The 22,328-nt window shown below is 55.0% G+C and overlaps 7 protein-coding genes across 7 annotated transcripts; 3 read left to right on the top strand and 4 right to left on the bottom strand.

The window, feature by feature from the left end:
* Positions 1 to 158: 158 nt before the first annotated feature.
* Positions 159 to 1,551, bottom strand: CkaCkLH20_01823 (DNA repair protein ntg1; the record flags this gene model as incomplete). The annotated part of the gene is made up of 2 exons (XM_038884542.1): positions 159 to 759; positions 818 to 1,551. The coding sequence occupies 2 exons, from the start codon at positions 1,549 to 1,551 to the stop codon at positions 159 to 161; spliced, it is 1,335 nt and encodes a 444-aa protein (XP_038750242.1).
* Positions 1,552 to 2,311: 760 nt separating this feature from the next.
* Positions 2,312 to 3,852, bottom strand: CkaCkLH20_01822 (uncharacterized protein; the record flags this gene model as incomplete). Its single annotated transcript, XM_038884541.1, has 3 exons — positions 2,312 to 3,283; positions 3,334 to 3,633; positions 3,796 to 3,852. The coding sequence occupies 3 exons, from the start codon at positions 3,850 to 3,852 to the stop codon at positions 2,312 to 2,314; spliced, it is 1,329 nt and encodes a 442-aa protein (XP_038750241.1).
* A 3,462-nt stretch (positions 3,853 to 7,314) lies between these two features.
* On the top strand, positions 7,315 to 8,814 carry CkaCkLH20_01821 (exonuclease; the record flags this gene model as incomplete). The annotated part of the gene is made up of 1 exon (XM_038884540.1): positions 7,315 to 8,814. One exon carries the CDS (start codon positions 7,315 to 7,317, stop codon positions 8,812 to 8,814), a length of 1,500 nt encoding a protein of 499 aa, XP_038750240.1.
* Positions 8,815 to 13,560: 4,746 nt separating this feature from the next.
* On the bottom strand, positions 13,561 to 14,520 carry CkaCkLH20_01820 (spfh domain band 7 family protein; the record flags this gene model as incomplete). The annotated part of the gene is made up of 2 exons (XM_038884539.1): positions 13,561 to 14,070; positions 14,131 to 14,520. 2 exons carry the CDS (start codon positions 14,518 to 14,520, stop codon positions 13,561 to 13,563), a joined length of 900 nt encoding a protein of 299 aa, XP_038750239.1.
* Positions 14,521 to 14,879: 359 nt separating this feature from the next.
* Positions 14,880 to 15,611, top strand: CkaCkLH20_01819 (uncharacterized protein; the record flags this gene model as incomplete). Its single annotated transcript, XM_038884538.1, has 4 exons — positions 14,880 to 14,938; positions 15,087 to 15,112; positions 15,304 to 15,481; positions 15,554 to 15,611. The coding sequence occupies 4 exons, from the start codon at positions 14,880 to 14,882 to the stop codon at positions 15,609 to 15,611; spliced, it is 321 nt and encodes a 106-aa protein (XP_038750238.1).
* Positions 15,612 to 16,308: 697 nt separating this feature from the next.
* On the top strand, positions 16,309 to 17,099 carry CkaCkLH20_01818 (uncharacterized protein; the record flags this gene model as incomplete). Its single annotated transcript, XM_038884537.1, has 2 exons — positions 16,309 to 16,612; positions 16,690 to 17,099. 2 exons carry the CDS (start codon positions 16,309 to 16,311, stop codon positions 17,097 to 17,099), a joined length of 714 nt encoding a protein of 237 aa, XP_038750237.1.
* Positions 17,100 to 17,940: 841 nt separating this feature from the next.
* On the bottom strand, positions 17,941 to 21,815 carry CkaCkLH20_01817 (nif domain protein; the record flags this gene model as incomplete). Its single annotated transcript, XM_038884536.1, has 6 exons — positions 17,941 to 18,075; positions 18,126 to 18,361; positions 18,433 to 18,501; positions 20,267 to 20,344; positions 20,404 to 20,632; positions 20,685 to 21,815. 6 exons carry the CDS (start codon positions 21,813 to 21,815, stop codon positions 17,941 to 17,943), a joined length of 1,878 nt encoding a protein of 625 aa, XP_038750236.1.
* Between the last annotated feature and the right edge of the window lie 513 nt (positions 21,816 to 22,328).

Genomic DNA, 22,328 nt, shown 5'->3' with positions numbered 1-22,328 from the left:
CTTGTTTGCAATCCCCTCCCCTGCGCTGACACCCGCGAGTGTAGCAAGATGATGGTTACGGAAAGATGGGTGGATGTTGACTGAATTGGGAGGCCTTTCACGGACTGTAGATCTTGTTGTCTCTCGCTGTCGAGATTTTTTAACCCCTTTCAGCCCGTTCAAGCCCCTTTTCCGCGTCTCCTCCTCGGAGCTGCCGCCGCCGCCGCACCCGTCGGCTCGCTTTCTTCCGGCTTGACCTCCGGCACCGGCGCGGAGTTCAGTTCTACGGACTCGTTTACGACTTCATCCTTGACGACGACCTCCTCCTCCTCCTCCGTCTTGATCACCAAATCCTCCCCGACCTCGACCTTAGCCTCCCTCGTCCTCCGCCCCTCGTTGACCTTCTTCCGATCCGCCGCCTTGCACAACCCCCTCGCCCCGAGCTCGCAGTCCCCGCACTTCCTCCCGACGGGCAGACACACCGTCTGCCCGAGCCCGACGAGCAGCCAGTTGATCTCGCGCCACTTGTCCCGCGGCAGCCAGCTCTGCAGCGCCGCCCGCGTCCCCTCGGGCTGCGTCGTCTTGTGCCACCCCCAGAGGTTCGTGATCCGGTGCACGTGCACGTCCACCCCGATCCCCTCCGTCTTGTCCCAGGCCGCCGACAGACACAGATACGCCATCTTCGGACCCACGCCCGGCAGCGACGTCAGCCCCTCCACCGTGTCCGGCACGTCGCCGTCGAACTTGTCGCGGAGGATCTCCGCCGCCGCCTTGATGTACCTATGCGCGTATCCTCGTCAGCATTTCATTCTTCCACTCGATGCCCTGAGCCACGTACTTGGTCTTGTTATTATGAAACCCAACAGCCCAGATCAACTCGTTCAACTTGGCCGGCTCGACGGCCAACACGTTCTCCAAACACAGTCCCACCTCCGCGCCCTCCCTCCACGCCGGCAGCTCCGTCATCAGCCGCCTCATCGCCACCGCGTTCACCGTGTCCTTGGTCTGGCTCGAGAGCATCAGCGTGATTAGGATGTGGAAGCGCCTGTCGCGCTGGGATGCGTCCGGGTGGAAGAGCCGCTCGCACCCCATCGTGTCGACCGCCGCGTCTTTGGCCGCGCCCGTGAGGCGCATCTTTTTGACAATGTCGTACATCGCCTCCCAGTCCGACGGCGGTTCCACGCGGGTGTTGCTGTCCTGGCCCTTGATCACCCGCGCGGGTTTTCGTGCCTTTTTGGCCGCGGGGGGTTTTGTTGTGCTCGTTGTGATGGTATCCGTTTCGGTCTGTTCGGTCTTGATCTCGGGTTCCGTCTTGGTGGAAGTGGCTGCGCGTCTGCGTTTTTTGGTTGTGCTCGTGCTCGTGCTCGTGACTGCGTCTTCGATGTCATTCCCCAGAACAATATCCCGAATCGCAGAGTCCGCCGTGGCTGTCGTCGTGGTCGTCGTGTCGGCGGCGTACGCGAAGCGCGCGAGGGAGGAGCGCGTCGTCCTGCGCGGGGGCGATGCCGGGGCCGTCTGGTTCGCCGTCTTGAAGAGCGCCGAGGTCTCCTTCGACACGCGCGATGTCCTCATCTTTTCTCTGTTGAAAGTCTATTCCGTAATTTCACGACGGCATTTTTTGCCTCGGAAAGAAATGCTTCGCTATACAACAGAAATGTTTATTGAGACCTGGTCATGGATTCAGGAGTAAGTCAGCACAGCAGCGCGTTCGACGACGCAATTGACTTTTCTCGCCCTCCCTTTCTTTGCTTTTTGGTCCATGTGAAGGAAGGTTTTACGCCGCGCACGCCCCCTACCCCCCTACACTACGTAATTAGCAGGGAGATGAGTGGTTGATAAGAGGTGTGGATTCCGGGGGAGAGGGTGAGGAACGGCGGGAGAGAACCCCTGGATCCGGGCTAGCGTGTGCCGGTGGACTGGGTTTTTTTTGGCTTTTTGGCGAGGTGGTCTGTGCTTCTCGGGTTCCGTCAAACGAGATGGTTAATGGGCTTGGGGGCCGGGTTGTTCGGAGGTTTGAGGATGACGTCGGTCGTGATGATCGCGGGCTGTGTATTGTAGAGGAGTGTGTAGATGGGATGATAAACATGTTTTGTTTCTGAGGATGAAGCTTTGAAAGAATAGAGTGTGCGTAAGGTCGCGATAGTTTCCTTACCTGTTGTGCAATGTGACAATTAAGCCCAGTACAAGAACGTGGTCTGGTGTAGAAATCGTGTAATTATATGTTACAGGCGAAAGTTTTGTACAGATAAGATCTAAATCTCCTCGAGGAGCAAGCATAGCAATACCAAAAATCAACGCTCTCCAACTCCGGAAACACCGCTCATATGTCCCCTCAAATGACAAACTCCTCGTTCAGCCAGTGCTTCAACACGACGTGTCCCTCGGTGAAGGTCTTCTTCTCCCACCGCACGATGATGGCGGCGTGGCTGTGCCTGTCCTTGTGAATCCAGACGGGATACTTGTGCCAGCCGACGGAGTCGAGGTTCTGGATCATCTGGAACTGGTACGGGGCCAGCGCGAGCGTCGGCTGCGAGGGCACCGACATGCGCCGCTCCCGCGCGAGCAGCTGCGTCGTGCTGCGGTCCATCTCGCGCGAGTCGATGTCGTCGTCGTCCTCCGTGTCGCTGCCGAGGTACTCCTGGTCCTGCGAGCTGTTGAGCGTCTCGTAGACGTGCTCGACCTCCTCGCGGATCTCCTTCATCCACAGTGGGCCGCGGTACTCCTCGATCGCGACGCCGGCGAGGCCCTTCTCGTGGAGCTGGATGCGTTTCGAGGAGCGGACGGTCTGGATCACCGAGTTGAAGAGGAAGGCGACGATGCCGATGGGCACGAAGACGGTGAGGGCGACGATAAAGGGGATGCGTTGGACCCATTTCACGCTGGCGGAGGCGACGGAGGAGATGGTGGCGGGGCCGGAGACCTTCGGGCGCGGCGCGACGGGGTGTTTGGGGTCGAGGATGACCTCTTCGTAGCCGTCGAGGAAGTTGACTTTGATGTTGTCGAGGTTCGTGTACGGGTCTGTCTTGGTGATGCCGGTGGTGTAGTGCACGGCGCTTCTGTCGTTGACGATGTTGGTGTAGAGGGTGTGGCGTTTGAAGCGCTTCAGTCCTGCCAGGAAGATGGAGTTGGGGTCGGCGAGGACTGCGAGGAGCGGCCTGCCCGTGTCGCGGAAGTTGTCGATCGTGAAGAGCTGGCGGCCGGACATGGAGAGGGTGCGCGCGCCGAGGACGTTCCAGAGGTGGTTATGCGCCCCGCGCAACGGCGTGCGGACGCCGAGATGAGGCGTCGCGAAGGTTACAAAGTTCTGCACCGCGTTAGTAAACGGTGGCGACGATGAGAAGAAGAAGAGCATACCATGCATTCTACGGTGTCGAGAACGCCCTTGGAATGAAGCAGGCCGACCGCATAGCGAGAGACCAGACCGCCGAGTGAGTAGCCGACGATGCTCAGCTTGGTGATCTTGCCGCCCCTTTCGCTGATGGCGCGCAGTTCCTCCTCGATCTCGGCGCAGACGCGTTCGCCGCCGCGCTCGATGCCGTCGTAGGTGAATGAGCCGCTGTTGCGCTTCGCAAGCAGCAGGTACAGCTTGTCGGCTGGGTGTTTTGCACGCAAACTTTTGGCGATCTGGGCCATGTGGTTGGGGTTACCCCAAAGCTAAGGAGCCGGCGTTAGTCCATCCTTCGGGATCAGGTATAACATCAAAAAAGGAGTGGATGATGTCGCTGGGGGCAATTGATTTGCAGGCCATAAGCATATCAAACAGATCAACTCATGGAGTAAGGGTGTAGGATGGCAGGGAGGTAGGGAGGTACGAACCCCATGGACCAGGACGCAGAGATGATCGGCCTCCACGGTGCCGCCGGTGTAATCCATTATGTAGCTTGATGAGATCAGGGACCGGTCAATAGAGCGAAGTGAGAACGGCAACAACGCTTCTGACGATGAGAGTTAGTTGGAGGGATGTCTCTCAAGTGGGACGCGGGCCGAGTTAATATCCTCGGGGCGAACCACAAAAGAGTCCCTCCAACGGAAAGTCCGCAAGGTCCGACCGGGGCAGCTGAATCCCGCCCAGCTGGACTTGGGACGACCTGAAAGATTTCGATGATGCTAACACGCGCTGGAGAGGCCACTGTTTGCGCCTCCTTCAGTCCCTGGACACTGGACTTAGGGGAGATAAGGCGGGCGTAGCACCCCCGTAGAGCCCCTTAGGGTGGTGTGCTCTTGTGCGCTATTGGTGCTACTGGGTGCCGTGCGCCGCGTGGCTTTGGGGGTAAAGTTGGTCCGCTACCTCCTGTTTCCGAGCTGGTAGTTGCTAATTGGGTGGTTTATGCGACCAGATCTGACGACTTTGAGTGGAAGCCTACCAGGAGTCAGGACACACAAGGGAGAGTGAGCAAGGGCTCTGAGAGTGGAATGTGCGCACGCGACGTCAGATCGTTCGTTGGCTTCTTGCGCCGCCCGAAGGCTCCAGCGCTGACGGCACGGGTTGAGGTTGGGGATTCCGATTCGCGACGACACGAAGGATTCGCTTGGGTTGGGTGAATTGCCTAAGTGAGCTACCTGTTCGCGTTCCTGGTGACAGTCCGTTCTGGAATTGCGACGTTAATCGATAGGGCTGATGGCGAGAGCTCTAAAACTCGAAGCTATAAATTGCTGCTGGGATCCCCTGCCATTCAAAATGAAGATGTCGGTTCGTCTTCACTCACGATGACGGCTTAGAGAGGCTCAAACTTTCAAAAACACCAGGCCGACACGATTTTAGACAGCATCAAGATGTTGGGTCACAAGTGCCTCCTTTATACCGCCGCAGAGCTCGATAGAAAATCGCAGAAGGTCACCCTTCCCGTACGGACGTAGGTCCGATCTGCGTCGTAGATAACGATTTCTCGATAAATGATGGACGGTTCACCGCCAGTGGGTTTCTGTCCAACCGTTGCACCGCGATAGGAAAGTCCATCCTTGAGACCAGGGCTGCCCAGCTTGTGTTCAATAGCTTGGTACCACTAACACCCGCCGGGGCTAAGATTCCGGGACCCGTTATCAACGGCGACGGGAGCGCTCGTCTGGATGGCTTCGTTCATGACCGGATTTGGGTCACTATCGCTGGGTCGTGAGGGGAAGGTGTGAGCTGCATGCTTGGTAGAAGATGAATGGTTGACAAGGGAGAGGCTAGGGGTCGCTGCCCATCACATGCCCGTTTGTGCTTGTGTTTCCATTCGTATCGGAGTGATTGACATCGTGCTCGGCCTCTGTCGAGATAAGAGAATTGACGTGGTACAGCTGTCTTGGTGGCTGGAAAAAAGCCGTTGGAAAAGAAAGTTGAAGACTGCCAGTGCTGTAAGATACTTTCAATGCGCCCATGTCAGCCGCTATCAGCGTTGTCTGTGAGCTTTCATTTTGAGCCAAAGATGAGACGGTACCTAGACGAAATAAAGTTCGCGTCCCTGGATTTGCTGCGATAAGGCTTTTTGGGGGGGGTGCTGCCCCTTGAATCACATCAACCCCGAGGGAATGGGAGAGGGAGGCTGGCTTGCACAAGGGGTGGTGACAGCTTTCTGTTGCTCAGGGTAACCTGTCGCAGCACCTCGGAGATATCATTCTGTCTTTGGTCTTCAAAGATAGTATCGAAATGGAGATGAGGTGGGTGGAAGAAGAAGAGAGTGATCGAGACGGACAGTCGAAGATCATGATTCAGTCCATCGCCAGTCTCCTAGGAGATGCGTCGCCGCGGAAAATAGAAAGAGTAGCATGACGGTGGTCCTCTGACTCCGGACTGCTGATCCCTGACTCTCGGTCGCAAAAGAAAGAACACGTTGGCTTCCCTCGAGGAAGCATGCAGTTGACGCTATTGAGGCTTCTTCCGCCAACGGTTGGAATGTGGGATGGAAGCTGCAAGATCTGGACCGTCGCGGGCCAACCCTTGCCTGGCTTGCCTGGCTTCCACTGGACCAGCCCCACTCCCCGTCCCCGTCCAACTGGCAGCCTTACATAATCCCGCCCGTCAGACGCTCGGAACCTCTCTTCATCCCATCTCCGACTGCATTTGAAACACATCAACCATCTGTGACACTGTTCCAAACCCTCCCACCTTTATGCCTTGAACGTTTCCGTTGTCTGGTCTATCTATGGTTCCGCCAGAAGATCACTTGATTGTCACCCAATCTTGCCAATCTCGCATCATTCCTGTATCAGCCTCGCCCTGGCCATCTCTGGCCCGTTAGCCCGTGGCCCCCCAAATTCTCCGACTGCGACGCCAACCACCACCGGCTTCGGTTTTGGCTATGAGATCTTCATATCGCTCCCCCGGATCGTCAAAGCCTTAATCGGCGCTTTCACTCTCGTTCTGACTCTATCTCCCTTACGACCAGCCGGCACTGATCGTCTTCCTCTAGGTGGCTCTCCAGACCGAGGCCACGCTGTTTCCATTGCTCTTACCGAGTATCCTCAAAGTATTCGTACTCGCTATCTGAGTTGCTGCCGGGTTGAAGCCAAGGGAGGCAAAGGCAAGACCACCCTCACGATACCTATCTGTTTGAGTAACAGTATCAACGACAACAGCAGAAAGAGCCGCCAAGCCGGCCCTGCTACCGCTCCTGCCCACCCGGCTCAACTAGCTCTTGTATTTCTACTGCTGTTGAAAGAAATCTTGTCACAATGTCCTTTGTTGACCTCAAACACATCCCCTGTCCCGCCGGAGACAAGTGTACTGCATTCCAGTGCCTCTTCCAGCATAAAGAAGACAGGGATAAGATGGCTGCCACATCATCAGCACCACCACCGGCAGTCAAGTCAGGAACGTCGACCCAGAGGTTGTCTGATACCTCGACGAATGCAACCCAGGATGGCCCTCGAAAACGTCCCAAGTTTGCTAAAGACGTCAGCGGCCCCGCCGATTCTGCAAGAACTCCCTCTCCTGTCAAAACCGCCTCAAAACAAGACACAACGGCACCAAGACCAGATGACACTCTGTCAGCTGTCGCTCGGCCCATCTCCCCTCCACCTTTAAATCGCCCAACCTCCTCCAACCCGCCTGCTGTCGTGAAGAAGGGCACTCAAGTTCACTCTGCCGTCCCTTCTCTCGCTTCATCCCATCCCAAGTCCTTGAATCACTCAAAGTCCTCTCCTTTATCTTCGAGTAATCCCCCACTTAAGCGGAAGCTTGATTCACTCACTGGCTCCCCGTCTACTGGCACATCTGCCACCACTTCAAAAGCAAAACCAACTTCAGTCTCACACGACAAGACTTCTTCTTCTACTTCACCTCACACTCCTTCAACCCCATCTAGGGAGGCACCACCTAAGCCCAGGAAGCCTGAGGCTCTCAACCCTCGCCTGCTGAAATCAGTAGCAGCGCCAGCAAAATTTGAAACTCGCTACAAGCTGGTTCAGTTGCTATATCAAGAGTACACTCGCCTGAATAACGAGCTCAAAAAGACCGCCAAAGACGACGAGAAAAAGCTTGTCCTCACAGACCAGGACCTTATCTGGAGAACCCTCGACGAAGAGGAGAACATCGCCACCGAGAAGACCGCCGTCTACTCAAACGTAATCAAGAACAAAATCATGCAGTACAAGAAGATGACGCTCATACAATGGAAGGACGAGAGAGTCGTCCAGCGGCGCCAGCAGACGCAGAAGGGTCCCAACAAGAAGCCTCTCGCTTCACCCAAGAAGATTGTTACCGGTCTTACCCCGGCTCAGGAAGTTCAGCTTGTCCGTCATCTCATCACTCCCATCGACGGCCTCGCCAATCACGGCTACGTCCCATCAGTCCCTAGCGAGGCCGACGTGGAGAAGGCGCGCCAGGGTCTCGAGGCTGCCAAGGGCTGGGAGAAGTGCGATCGCTGTGATAAGCGTTTCCAGATGTTTCCCGGCAGAAGAGAGGAGGATGGAGCTCTGGCTTCGGGTGGAAGCTGCACTTACCATTGGGGCAAGACCTACTTCCCCGAGCGCCAGCTTGGCGACAACACCAGACCTCAGAAGCGCTACCGCTGCTGTGGCCAGGCCGTTGGAGACTCGACTGGTTGTCACACCGTCCCTAACCACGTCTTCAAGGCCTCGGACCCCAAGCGCCTTGCTACCATTCTCAACTTCGCCGAGACCCCTGCCAACCCCAATGTCCCCTCCGACAGAGCCGTCTGCTTCGACTGCGAGATGTGCTACACTGTCCACGGCCTCGAGCTTGTCCGCATCACCGCCACCGCCTGGCCCACCGGCGAGGAGCTGCTGGATGTTCTTGTCCAGCCCGTCGGCGAGATTTTGGACCTCAACTCTCGCTACTCTGGTGTTTGGCCTGAGGACATGGCCACTGCCGAGCCCTGGACCGCCAAGGAAGAGGACCCTACTCCTGCTCAGGCGAAGAACATGGCCAGCCCCAAGAAGCCCAAGAAGAAGATGAAGATCGTCTCCTCTCCCGAGGTTGCTCGCGACCTGCTCTTCTCCCTCATCGGCCCCGACACCCCGCTCATTGGTCACGGTCTGGAGAACGACCTGAACTCTGTCAGGATTGTGCACCCCACTATCATCGACACCGTCCTGCTCTTCCCCCACAAGCACGGTCTTCCTTACCGCCAGGGACTGAAGATGCTTATGGATACCCTCCTCAACCGCAAGATTCAGGTTGAGACGTCTGGAAAGGTTCAAGGTCACGACAGTGCGGAGGATGCCCGTGCTGCTGGCGATCTCGTCCGCCTGAAGCTGTCGGAGGAGTGGAAGAGCATGAAGATGAAGGGCTGGAAGCTCGTCGGTGGCGAGTTCGTCGCACCTGGAGGAAAAGCCAGGGACGACTTAACCGGCCAGCTGACTTCGGAGTTTTTGGAGGCTGCTGCCCTGTAGGATGAGCACAGCTACATTCACACTTACTATTGAGCTTTGGACTGGAGTTTTGGGGGAAAAGGAATCATGGATGCATTGGAGGCGTGGAATTTGTCTAGTGATACCTACCCTGACATCAGGGCTTCCTAATAATAATCGGGAATTTCATGACGTGCAACACCGTATCTATCATTCGTATTCAGCGTGCTCAAGTCTGTTAATAAGTTCGGCAAGAAAGTCGCAGCCTGAACGAAAGTAGGCATGTGCCGGGACACCTTCGTCAGTCTCAGAACTCAACGATCTAAATAAGCCTCAGAAAAACTCGTCGTCACGATGATCTGCATACTCATCCGTGTCCCGTCATTTTATGAGCCGAACTGCCTAATCTTCTGTTTTCCCTCTTCGTCCACCGCGTATATATCACACGATCAACACAGAATGGAACAAGGTCAAACTTCGTAATCAACACGCATCCAGTTCACCTGGTGCCCTGGCGCCCTGGCGCCGAGGGAACGTTGATCGGCCTGATGCTACGAAAGGTTTCGAACCACTACGACAGCTGGCCAGGTTTTGCCGGATGCCACCGTTATCCTAGAACGTATATCCCGAGCATCGCCGGGCCTTTTACTATACCCACATCAACTCGTCTCACCCGCGCATCCGTCGCAGAATATCTCTGATTCGGTATAAAACCTCGTCTTCTGTAGTGATGAACACTGGCAGGCGAAACCAGCATGATCCACTGCTCGAACTCCTGCTGGAGACTGAGCAAGGCTGTGCTGCACGTTCACGCAATATAGGATTTCCTCTCTGCTTGTGGTGTCTTGACTTGACAGATGCCAACTCGTTTAAGTCATTGTTGCTCTTCACTTTTGGCCCCCTCTGGTGGGCGAGTATTCGATTTCCAAAGTTGTGTCGGCCCCGACGGCAAGAGGCGTCGCCGCCCCATTTGGCAAGAAATGTATGTCATGCAGCAGGGGTTCTTCGAAGAGGACGAGATCGGGTACATGGACAGCCCCGATACGCGAGCCCCTTGTGGTGTGATTCAGTCGTGGGAGGTGATCCGTCAAGTCGAAGATTTCGAGCGGATGTGGTTCACTGTCATTGACGACGAAGCCCAGGACATGCGAAAGCAGTGGAGGTCAGCCTTCGGTTTTCAGGTCCCCATTTACGGTCGACTACGACTATTGGGCTGTTGTTCTTCGGCCTCGTCTACCTGACGGATCCCAAATAACGAGAAGGCATGACTGGCCGTTGAAGGCGAGGCATGGAACGACTTTGGGATCCAAGCGTGCCGGCACGCGGAGACGCTGGGAACCTGAGTGAAGAATCCCCAACTCCACAGAAGGACGGGTCGTCTTTAATTGTAGCGGCACCAGTACCAAGGCCAAGTCGCCCCATATCACAATCCAACGATCCGTAGGCTGGCTTAGGTGGATCTGGACTTCCCTTCTGCCTAGGTGACCGTGACCGGAGAGGCGTATACTCGTGTTTCTGTTATACGACTCCCTAGAGAAACTTACATGCGAGGCTAAATATTCCCCGTCGCAGATACTGACGATGATCCGCCCTTCCTGCTTCCTTCAGGCAATGGGTATCTTCTCGATGGATACCAGCATCATCTCTCTCTCTCTCATTCTCCGCCGTCCACTCTAAATCTGGTCCCGTGATACCTGAGGCCAACCAACACCGAAATTTTCCTATAAGTAAGCTATTCTAACTGCAGCTGTTGACAAAGCGAGATCTTCACGCTACCACTTGTCTCCATCCTCGTCACCAAAAGCGGCCTTTCTTCGTTATTTCTCGTTGGAAAGACGGTCTGGGCTGCTGCATTTCGACGTTTCGAAAAGTGTAGGTCCAGAATGGCACATGTAGTTTCTGAGAGAGACTTCTGAGAACTCATGTTGTTGCATCTTCTCTCGTCTTCTCTTCCGTCCGTGTTGTATGACGGAACAAGCAGACAACAGAGCACTTCATATTCCTCCGCAAACCCACACCAAAGCTTCGCAACGGTAAATCTTGCGGAGGAGCGGCTTACTCCAGTCTCGACAGACGCGACCAGGCAGTTTCATGCTCTCCCCATTCTTATGAGTGGAAGGGACGACTCGTGGCTGCTACGGTAAAATATTCAGGCGCGCTGTTATTTATAAGTCCCGTGGCTCTCATTTCACCAGCTTTCCAAGTCAAGGCTTTTTCCAAAGCTTGGAGCCGGTGTGAATCGAATGGTATGAACTAGAAAGTTACGACAGCTGTTTGTAGAATTGAGATCCTAGGCGCAAAGACTCAACCATGACACCAGGGAAGATATCATATGGAGGCCGACAGCAGGATGACAGGTGCAGGAGTCGGTGACCATTTTATGGAAGGCAGACAGATGCTAGGCAAAAGGAGAATTACGCGTGCCCTCGCTGTTCTGGCGGCTATGCTACGTCTACCATGATTCCCTTGTGGTGTAACACTAGAACCTCTTGACAAGTGTTTCGCGTCGACAGTTCTGCTTCTCTCCTTTGAAACCGGTACCCTAGTGAATAAGCTACCATTTATGGAGTTACTCGTTGAAATAAAAGATCTGCGAGACCCTCAATGAGTCATCAAGTTGGAAACATCAATCATGATACTCTGTTGCTGCGTCATAAGCAGTGAAGTGCAGCGTATCCTTACGAAGTGGTGACGACGAGCATATAAAGTCACTTTCTGCGTGATGGCCGCCAGTCCTCTTTCCTCTCCGTCGTCAGTATGTCTTGATAGAATAATCAGACAACAACAACTCCCATGGCGTAAGTTTAGAAATGGGTTTGCCTGCAGGGGTCATCACGTTACGTACTTGGTGATGACCAGACCAAAGACATTTCGAATGGAGCCAGACCCAGTCGAGATTCTCCCGAAAGTTTTGGGACTGGTACAATTGTCCTGAAGCATTCAACACGAGGCAATGGTATCCTAAATATATACCATGGCCCGACTGCGGTGCATGACCTCAAGAAACGTGACGGCGATGGCATCCATCTTCTACAGGATGAGGGGGGCTACGCTACAGCGTTGAATCCTGAGCCAGGATCTTGGAAAGTTCTGCCTTTAGATGCACCTATATTCATTGCAGTTGCGCAAGAAGAACTTGGCATCCTTACACGCTGCCGTCTTGCGTCGGTATCGCCCGCCCTCCTTTACATCCGTCTGTTGGTCGGTTCTCGCGACGTTGCCCCTCGCTAAGAGACTCCAATCCTGCTGCTTATCCCAACCAGAGCCTCTAGTCATCAATGAGATCTCACTATAAAGCTCAATGTCAACGGTCTGAAGCTACTCTTCGCGGCGGCACCTATGTTCTGACTGAATCCATGATGAGTGCTCTCAGCGTTGTCTACGACTTGGTCTGTAAACAGTTTATATATAGTCCACTCCACGCTATTTTCCGTGACAGACGCATACGAAAAACTCATTGATGCCCATCATGAATATTCACTCACCAATGACTCACGGACGAGGATGTTGGACAACGACGAGCAGTTAAAACACATCGGACCCAAGTGCCGTGCCGCTCCGAGAATATACTTGACACCTGATTCACCGTAGAGCAAGGCCTACATCCCAAGCGCTTCAATGGATATTTGCGGGTTTCAGCTGATAAATCAGAACAATCCACGTTTTCGCTTCTGTTCTAAGCGCATCATCCAAGGAGAGCACTTATAAGAATGTCCTGGTTGTCATCACCACCGGCGACCTCGACTGGCGCGAGGTCCCTACCATTCCACGAAAGCCCCCATAAGACCCTCTCAGAGAATGCCACGAATGCCTATAAGGGCATGAAGTCATCGATAGAACGCCTAGGACTGTTGTATAGTCGCTTATATCGCGTTTGTTCGCCCTTGGACTTCTGCGCAGGCGGATGATGCTCGGCCAGCTATCTCACTACGCTTCCTCTCGATTCACTTGGGGCTGGGTCGCACAAATTCAAGATTGCTTTCTTTTTGAAAGGATCTCTTAGGCTTTTAAATAGGCTGTCTTCAGTTTCTGTTCTACAAGAGAAGGCCAGAGGACGTGACTTCCAGGTTTCCATGTGTTAGTGAAGCCTGAGCCTCCGGGAACCATTAACGGCCGCGTGTTTGAACCATCAACACGATCGTTACAAAAGGGTGAGCAAACTGGAGCTAACCAGCGACTTAAATCTGCATGTATTGGTCTTGTCTTCGTCTGGTATCGTCACCGCCGTATTGTCGTCTTATGCAGACGGGAAGGTAGCAGAGAACCCATTGCCAATGGATATGTTCTGAAAACAACTACTGGTCAATAGTCTGAGCCCAGGGAATGGTAGTCGTCAAACCTTTGAAGTAGAAACATGGGGATGACTGGCCATCGGCAAGGTAGGTGCCGTAGCTCGTCTGTATTTGAGAATGCTTCACGTCTCGCTACAGTTCTTGACCCCTGTCGACTTGCGAAGAGAAAGTATCCGCGGACCTCGTCCACGGCAAGATATCGCATGTGCGTCTACGTTAGATACCATACCTACATCTGCTGCGAAGGTCTAAGTGCGGGGTTTTTGTTGCGCCGAAGGGCACCACTCAGTCGGCTCCTCAGCATTCACACTGCTTCCCAAAGCTTGATTGGGCAGCTCGTCATCGTAGACTATCTTAGCAGAGTGAGTTCTTATTGAACAAGAGGCAGAATCCATTGCCCTATGATTACACTTAATGAAGCGGTGACTTGCCTTCAAAGTCTATAATACAACATCGCCATTTTCTCTTTTCCCCGCCATCTCCATGTCATAACACTTTACGGACGTCCAACGTTCAACAGCATCTGGCTGCCTCCCTTACCGCCGCTTGGCAAGTAGGCAACATTGGGGTTGCCAGACAGCGTCGACGCGATCTCTCTGCTAGCCTCGATCTTTCTGATCAGAACCAGGCCGTCACCGGACTTGGCAATGGCCTTGGAGATGGTGTCGGCACTCTCGGCCTCACCCTCGGCGCGGATGACGTTGGCCTGGCGCTCCTGCTCGGCCTTCTCGACGATGAAGCGCGCACGCTCGGCGTCCTGCTGGGCAATCTGCTTCTGCTCGACGGCCTTGGTGAACTCCTTGCCGAAGGTCATGTGGGTGATGGAGACGTCCTCAAGGGCGATGTTGAACTCGGAGGCGCGCTTTGTCAGGTCGTTACGGATGCGGTTCGAGACGGCCTCACGCTGGGTAATGAGCTCTGCGGCGTCGAACTGGGCGACAATGGACTTGAGGACTTCGTTACCGATGGAGGGGAGGACCCTCTCATCGTAGTCTTGGCCGAGATTCTGTCCGAATGGTCAGACCCCACACTATCCTCACCAGAAATTCCGTTCTCCTCAACTCACCTGGTAGATCTTGGGAAGAGCCTGAACCTCAGGACGGTGCAGCACACGCAGGGTCAAGCTGACCATCTGGAGATCCTTGCTACCTGTCGTCGTAGCGATGTTCCTCGGCTTCGTCCTCACATCGAAGATGATGCTTCTCTGCAGCCACGGCACGAGCAAGTGCGTTCCCTCGCTGATAACTGACTCCTTGACACCTGATAGCCTGTCAAAAATGACAGCTCTGCTTCCGCCCTTGACGTCGTAGATTGATGACTGAAGCACCGCGACACCGATGGCCGCAGGGACCGCCATGCGGTAGGCAAAGCCCAGAGCCTGAGCCATGATTCTCTTTTGTCGGTATTCGGAAGCTGGGGAGAGGCGAAATTCGGCTGTCGTGAGGTCCTCGGGCAGGATTCGCGGGCTATCCGGTGGGCGTTGAAGGGTGTCGTTGGTGGGCTGTCGTGCAGGCGCAGATAGAATCAAAGCTGTCGAGTGCTCCTCAGGCTGCTGCGGTAAGCTCCGTCATGGAATTTTGGGCGGGTGCGACCGGGGTCATCGGGGTGGGTGGTGCACTGGCTGGACCAGTGGTGACGGAGAGAAAGTCGGGAAAACGCGCTAAACCGTTTCGGGACGTGCACCTCAGCGTTCAGGTTCGGCAGGAAGGGGACAAGATTTGAACCTCGTCTGATTTGGCCCTCCGATTTCCAGCTTCGCAGAACGAATCTCCACGCCCGGTTGCACATCACCGTCCACCACAACAGCCCGCCAAGATGAGACCTACCCAAGCTCTTGCCTCGGGACCTAGCATCCCCCACGGAAAGTACAGCCAGTAAGTCACCGCTCTATTACGAGGTCAATTGAGCTGGAAGCGCTGCGGGCTTTTCCAAGACGGCCAGCCGTGATGCGTCCCTCTGTCCGCCGCGGCGCGCAATAACTTCAATTGCTTTGTCTTTGCAGCTTGCTAACTCATGTCATAGCCACCTCGGTTGGTGGGGTCACATTGGTACGTTCAACCCCGAGATTTTCAACGTCGACGAGCGATGGCGATGCGATTCCGCGATGCACGAATGATGGAGTTTATGGACCGAACCTGTTTGAACATGAGGGATAGAGGATCGACAGATTCCATCGCCGACGCCACGCACGACCGAGACGGAATACGGACCAGAAGGACGAAGTACTGACGAGCAACAGGTGGCGAGAAGCAGAGAGGTATCATTACCTACGGCATTGCCCCCAACCGCCAGAACCCCTTCGCCGGTGCCGCCCACGACGCCGTCTTCAACACCTGGCGCCGCTTCAGCGCTCAGGTCCTCTACGTCCTCCCTCCCCTCGTCGCTGGCTGGTACATCATGGACTGGGCCACCCACCGGTAGGACATCTTCGAGCCTCTTCGACGAGATATGTCGATATTTGCAGAGCAACGGACTGACCTATGTCGCAGCAACCACTACCTGAACTCCAAGCAGGGCCGCGCCGAGTTCGGTGACTCTGAGGAGTAAACGAGTTTCCTCGACAACGGCGGACGACGAATGCTAGAGGTGGACCAACGATTCCCTGTGTCAAACACGTGTATATCAACTACGTAGAGGGGGAAATATGGAATAGAGCCCCATTTTTGACGATTTAAATCTTTCTTCTACTACCTATTTGAAATTGGCATGGCAGCGTTTGCCTATTGGAGCGGCTACCGCAAAATAAGAGCAACTGCATGCGTTGGGCTCACTGAGTTTTGATGGAAGGGTGAATTTGTATGCGCTGCTCTGTTCAGCATCACGAAGTGAAATTAAACGGACGATGTCGGACGGACCGATGGACCTCTAACAGTCAGTCTGTATATGCTATGCAGGCTTCATTTGTTCCCGCAATCGACGTTCATCTAGTCATCAATCGCGATGCGCTGACATTCGCACAATGCCAGGGCTGTGATTGGTCGACCAAGGTCACGTGCTCTTCTCACCGAGGTGCTGTGTCTTACCTAAGCCAGCTGAACCGCGGGACGGAACAACTCCACTCCACCAAAACCCATGCAGGGCCCCGCCAAAAAAAAAGTTGCATTGGCCATTGGAAGAAAAAAAAAATCGAGTCGCGACGAACGACCCGAGAGCTTCCACACGCCCAACGTCCAACTCCTCCTTCATCCCTTACACCCAATCGCACCCTCCCTCCCGCCCCCGAGTCCAGCTCAACACCGTCGCAATGGCCGCCGAGAAGCCCGAGAAGAAGGAGAAGAAGGACAAGAAGCGCAGCGTGTCCGACGGCGGCGTGTCCAAGACCAAGAAGGACAAGAAGGACAAGAAGGAGAAGAAGGACAAGAAGGAGAAGCTCGAGCGCGCCCTCGACGAGCACCTCCAGGCCGACGTCGCCGCCGACGTCGTTGCCTCCGGCGATGTCGCCTCCAAGACCGCCGACGGCCTCCCCGTCGTCGGCGCCCTCGTGCCCTTCGCCGTGCCCCTGGCCGACGACAAGAACATGAAGAAGGTCATGAAGTCCATTCGCAAGGGTATGTGTCCACCCCGCCTCGAGCCCAGAAACGGCTCAATTGTCCTCGTGCATCTGTGTGCTAACGGTCTGCCGCAGCCGCCAAGAACAACACCCTCAAGCGCGGCGTCAAAGAGGTCGTCAAGACGCTCCGCAAGTCCCCGGCCTCGGGCCCCACCAACACCGCCTTCCCCGGCGTGGTCATCATCGCCGGCGACATCTCCCCGATGGACGTCATCTCCCACATCCCCGTGCTCTGCGAGGACCACAACGTCCCCTACATCTTCGTCACCTCCCGCGCCGAGCTCGGCGCCGCGGCCAAGACCAAGCGCCCCACCTCCGTCGTCATGGTCACCGAGAAGCGCTCCCCCGCCGACGCCAAGAAGGCCGAGAAGAAGGCCGCCGGCGGCGACGACGAGGAGGACGACGGCGAGGACTACTCCGAGGTCTACTCCGCGCTCGTCAAGCTCGTCCAGAAGGAGACCGCCAAGCAGTCTTTCTGGTCTTGAGTGGACACTGAACGCGAGAGAGAGAGGGGATGACGGGCTTTGAGTTGAGAATTGCATGAAGCGAGAAAGACTCATGGTTTGAATTACAAGGTACGAGACATTCACCGAAGACGGGTGTTGAGGTTCATGATTGCCATGCAAAGAAAAAGGTATGGCTCTGTGGGGGTGTGTACTATACCTTACCTGCCTTTGCGGCACGGACATACGGGAATTTTTTCTGGTTGGAAAAAAAAGCAAAAGTATCGGCGTTCTAACGGTTCTGCTTCGCGAGTATAGTTGATACTCAATAAAGATTTTCAAATCATCAAAGCCTTCGTTGGAACCGTCAGGGTGCGAATGGCGTGGAGGAACCCTTCTACTTCTCGGATCGAGAGTAGTTTCCGCGTGATGCCGTGAACAGGCTTCATGCCGCTCTGGGCAATGTTGCTTGTGCCACGGTCAGTTTTATTTGGCCGCCAGGATCGTAAGGACCTTTCCACAATCTTGGTTATGTTCTGGTATGGCATGGCTGTTGCCAGCATTGTGATGTATTACGAAGTAGCGTGTCAACAGTTGCAACATCACTCCCGAAGGTAGTGGATGTTCGATGGCAATGCTATACGCTAAAGTCGTCATATCACACTGCAATTCACAAGAGGCAAGTAAAGTTGTTGATCTTGTGGATTAGGGAATCATGGCTTGAGCAGACGTGAAAGTGTAGGTACATGGTAATGTCCCATTCGTCGAGCATCTCAGCTCTCTTTTAACTCCATGACCGCAACCTATCCAACCCAGCAATAATAGCACACGAGAAGTCTCGTCATCCAAGAGCTCTCAATTCATAACACATTAAAGCAACCCTTTAGTCGAAGGGGTTGGTGCGGGTACCCCACCAGGTGAGGAAGACGGACAGACCGACGGTCTCGACGATCTTGGCCAGGACGCTGACGCCGACGGTGTCGAGGGGACGCTTCTCGGCGAAGACCTGGGAGATGTACTGCAATCATGTTAGTTGCGGCACTGCGTGTACTTGAAAGGGAGACATACACCGGGAGCAGACGTAGCGAAGAAGATCAGACTGCCGAGGTAGGCGGCGCCCTTGTAGGACAGAGTGCCGGTGGCGTTGATGAGGGCGCCGACACCGTAGGACTGGAGGGCGGAGCCGACGAGGGAGGTTCCCCAGGCGACGGCGGCCGAGTTGGCCTCCCTGGAGCGGAGGAACTCCTCCTTGCTGTTGGCGGCCTTGGCGCGCTGGTAGGTCTGGCCGAAGACGGGGGTCAAGACTGGTGAGGGGAGCTCATGTCAGTTGATGCCAACATTGGGGTCGGTGGCGTGGTTTGGGGGTATCGCATACCGGCGAGCTCAGCGGTGTGGTTGAAGATGGTGCCGAGGGCAATGGCCGAGGGCTTAACGGGGGGAAGGTCTGTTGAGATTCGAGGTTAGCTTTCGGTGAGTTCTTTGATTCTTTGAGGAGGGTCGAGTATCCGAGGTCGAGGATGGGCCGTATCCCTCGAAAGGCAGCGCCGTCGATGGCATCATGGCATCCTCGTCTTGTCCGGGAGGAGAGACACTCACAGTGCAAAGACATAATGGCGGTTGTTTGGGTATCTTATGATGCAAAGAAATAAAAACTCAGATTCGATTGGACTGAGAAGGTGATGTAAACAGACAGCTCTCGACCAGAAGGGCGGGACGGGCCAGGCTTTTATGTGTCTAGGGGAATCCGGGTGTGTGTGTGTGAGCTACCGGTGACCTCAGCTTCTGCATGCAATGTGGTAAGGGAACCACCACCGCTGCCGCCAAGGCACGAAGCCAGGCGCGCCGTCGCCCGCCCTCCTCAACATCCCCATCCCGCCTACCTTACCTACCCAGGCGAAACAAGAGCTAGGTACTCACACTAACGTAAGGTAAGGTAGCTGAGGTAATTGGGGCGGGAACGCAGGTCTGGATCGAAGTCTCCTTCTCCCATCGCGGAGGTGTGACGATACATGATGAGGCAAGCTATGTGCACTAAAACCATAGCTGGGGGGGCATGGTACGAGCAGGGGTTGGGTTCGAAAAGACGTGCCACAGGCAGAGGGCACCCGTCGCCTACCTTACCCGCCTTTGCTTTCCCTACTGCATCCCAAGCTTGCACCGAACCAGTTACTTCAGAACCAAGCCTCTTTTTCTTTGCCGCAGAGGTGATGTGGCGTGTGTGATGCGCGGGTTTCCCCTTTCCCTTCTGCCCTTTCGATGGACCTAAGGTAAGGTGGCTGTGTATCTAGGTATGTCGTGGTGTCGTCACCTGTACCATGATGTCACCACCCCTTCCCCCGCCAAACCCACAACCGGGACCCACTTCGTCTCCGTCCAATTGGTCGAGACCTGCCAATGGGCCATTCTCCCTCGCCGCATCAGCACACACCACGACGACGTACCCCGGCTACCCGCTTCTAGCCTGCCCGTCACCTTGGGGACCCAGCACATCATTCTCTCTCTCTCTGACCTGTTTGCCTTTCGGAGCTTGTCCTCCAGTGCTCCCCTGCCTGCCAGAGTCTCTCGTCTCCGCAGTTGCAAAAGGAAGATGCTGATGTATCCCTGCGGAGGAATTCTGGAGCAGTCCATGGATATCTGAGCTTAGAGGTGAATTTTGGTTGCTCAAATCCCAGCCAAGGGCGGTATCGACCCATCGGAATCACGATGGCTGGACCCACGAACTGTGCCCCCCCCCTTGGAATGAAGCTCCGGGCTGGCTAATACCTTTCAAGTCTTTCCGTCAAACTACGTATTCATTGTATCATTCATGTTATGGACCGTCGGGATCCGAGGTCAATCTCGGCAGCACCCGGGAGCTTTTAGCCAGGAACGGGATCGGATAAACACGATTACGAGCGTTGCTAGATGCACGAAGCTAGACCAGATGACTTCTGGGGGGTTCTTGAACGTGGTCGTCGCGACTCAACAGCAACATGGCTTTGCAGACGCGGGTTTGACACGTCACATCACCTTGAACCCTCAGACCATTCTTCAGAATTCTTATTAATACAGCGCTACACCGCGTGGTTGAATCCGCTGGTGGTCGCTTCGCTATTCCCATGCCAGTACACCTATGTCCTCTACAAAACCCAAATCTTACGCCATATGCTGACCGTCCTCGCCTCCCCGCAATGCAAGTAGCGCCCTTACGTCCGACACATACTGCAAACCTTCGAGCAGAGGCACTAGGTGAAGCAGGTCGTTATCCGTCGGGTCATTGATCCAGCCTTGGATCGGAATTGCGTTGTCTGGAAGATTGGGAGTTAGACTAGTTACGATGACTGCGGTCACGGGGCTAACCACATACCTTGATGAAACATATAACTCAATGGACTGTTGTCCAATATCATGACTTTGCTGAGATCAGGCTCGACCGAACTGAGATCCTTGATGAAAGCACCTTGTCTAAAAGTGCAATGCTGTCTGTAGTAGCGGGCAGAGAAGAACTTTCGTTCTGCCTCTAACCAATCGATGACTGGATCCGCGTATTCCTGAACCGATGCTGTAAAGACCACGAGATTGTACCATTTGCAAATCTGCATCCCTGTCAGTAACCCGGCTTTCACAGCTATGGCTTGGGCAGCTCACCCTTCTAAGAAAATCATCGCAATGGGGACGTTTGTTCACCCAGTACAGAATTGGATGCTGCGGCCCGATCGAGGTCTGGCCTCCGGCACCAACGTAGGTCTGGTTGAGTCTGACTTCCACCATGTGCCCAGTGCTCATACGACCGCCCTTGGACATGCTGTGGATCAGAGTTTCGTCGAGATCCAAGATAAGAGTCTTTTGGTATTTGGGGTCGGTCGGTTCGAGGTTCAAGTACGAGGGCTGGCGGCGAGGAATCAAGGGTCGAGGAGGGGCCGGCGTCTTCGGATATCGAGTCAATGCGCCAGCTGGAGATGTCGGAGACTTGAGCTGCGCGGATATGTCGGAGCCGCCGGATTCACTCCCCTTAGGACGAGCGGCAGCAGACTGCGTCTTTCTATGCTTGCGCTGAGGCAGATCGTCGTTATGCAACTTGATGCGAATAGACCTTCTTGCCGGTGCAATTTCCTCTGCTGACGACTTGGACCGCGAGTGCCGACTGGTGGAACCTCGTCGTCTGCGATCCGGGTCGGACTCTGATTCCGAAGATAAACCTGATGATGATGACCCTGACGACCCGACTGGTCTGGAGTACGCAACGCCTCCGTATCCAGCGCTCCCTTGCCTTCCAGATTTCTCGTCCATGGCGCTCGCTTCAGGGAAATCCGCGAATTTCTTGCTGCTTCCGCCGAAGCCGAATAGCTTCTTCAGCTGACTGAACGGCGCGAATGCGCCCGAGTCGTCGTAGAGGCAGGCGATAAGGTACACTCCGGGGGAAATAAGCGTAGACAGAACCCAGCGCAGGGAATTGATGAAGCTGACAGCCACGCGCCGCGGCAGGCTGTGCCATGAAGTCGACCTTGACCCTGAATCTCTCGATTCTCCTATGAGTGGCGTAGCCTCGCTGGCGAGATCCATGCCGTGTCCGTCATTGTGCTTCTCGAACGCAGACTTCTCAAGCGGGAAGGTTTCTTCTTTGTTGTCGTCGCCCTGGTTTTCCGCGCTGTCGCCGTCGTTCTGGCGGTCTTCGTCGGATTGGACCGTCAGGCCAAGGGAGCCCAGGGAGTTGGATCGCGAAGCTACCGGACTCGGCGGCGGAGAGACGCGCGAGGTTATGATGTTCAGGGAGTTCATCTTTGACAGGATATACAATCCATGAGGCATGGGGGTCGACGGGGTTTTCGATGCGAGGTCGGAAAGGGCGGAAATGGTTCGAGTATCAGAAGAAAGGGGTACTGGTGGTCAGGAATGTTCCAGACGTTCCGCGCGATGTAGGATGCGATGAGCGAGCAGTCGCGTTGGGTCAAGGGGCGCTTCTGCAAGTGGTCGAACAGCGCAACAATCGGAATAACGAGCGAGTGAATGCGAGTCCGTCTAAGTAAGGTATGCGTGTCGAGGGCGCTGTTCGAAGTGATACTGGGAAGATGGAGAATCGAGTCTATAATCGGTCGAGTTGAAAGGTTCCGAGCCGTAGGTTGGCCAGATGGAAATTCCCCCCAAATCCAAGGAGCAGCAACAATCAGCTCGCCATGGACAAACGACGTGTAGGAAAAAGAAGCGCGAAAATGGTGGCGCCGGCGTAAAAGGTTCGTTCGTCTGGTGCTAAACGAACGCTAAGCCGCGATGTGGCCGTCAGCGCAAACCTGT

Source organism: Colletotrichum karsti, assembly GCF_011947395.1.
Source record: "Colletotrichum karsti strain CkLH20 chromosome Unknown Scaffold4, whole genome shotgun sequence".
NCBI lineage: Eukaryota > Fungi > Ascomycota > Sordariomycetes > Glomerellales > Glomerellaceae > Colletotrichum > Colletotrichum karsti.
The sequence above is the reverse complement of the archived record's forward strand: the minus strand, read 5'-3'. Positions and strand labels throughout refer to the sequence as shown.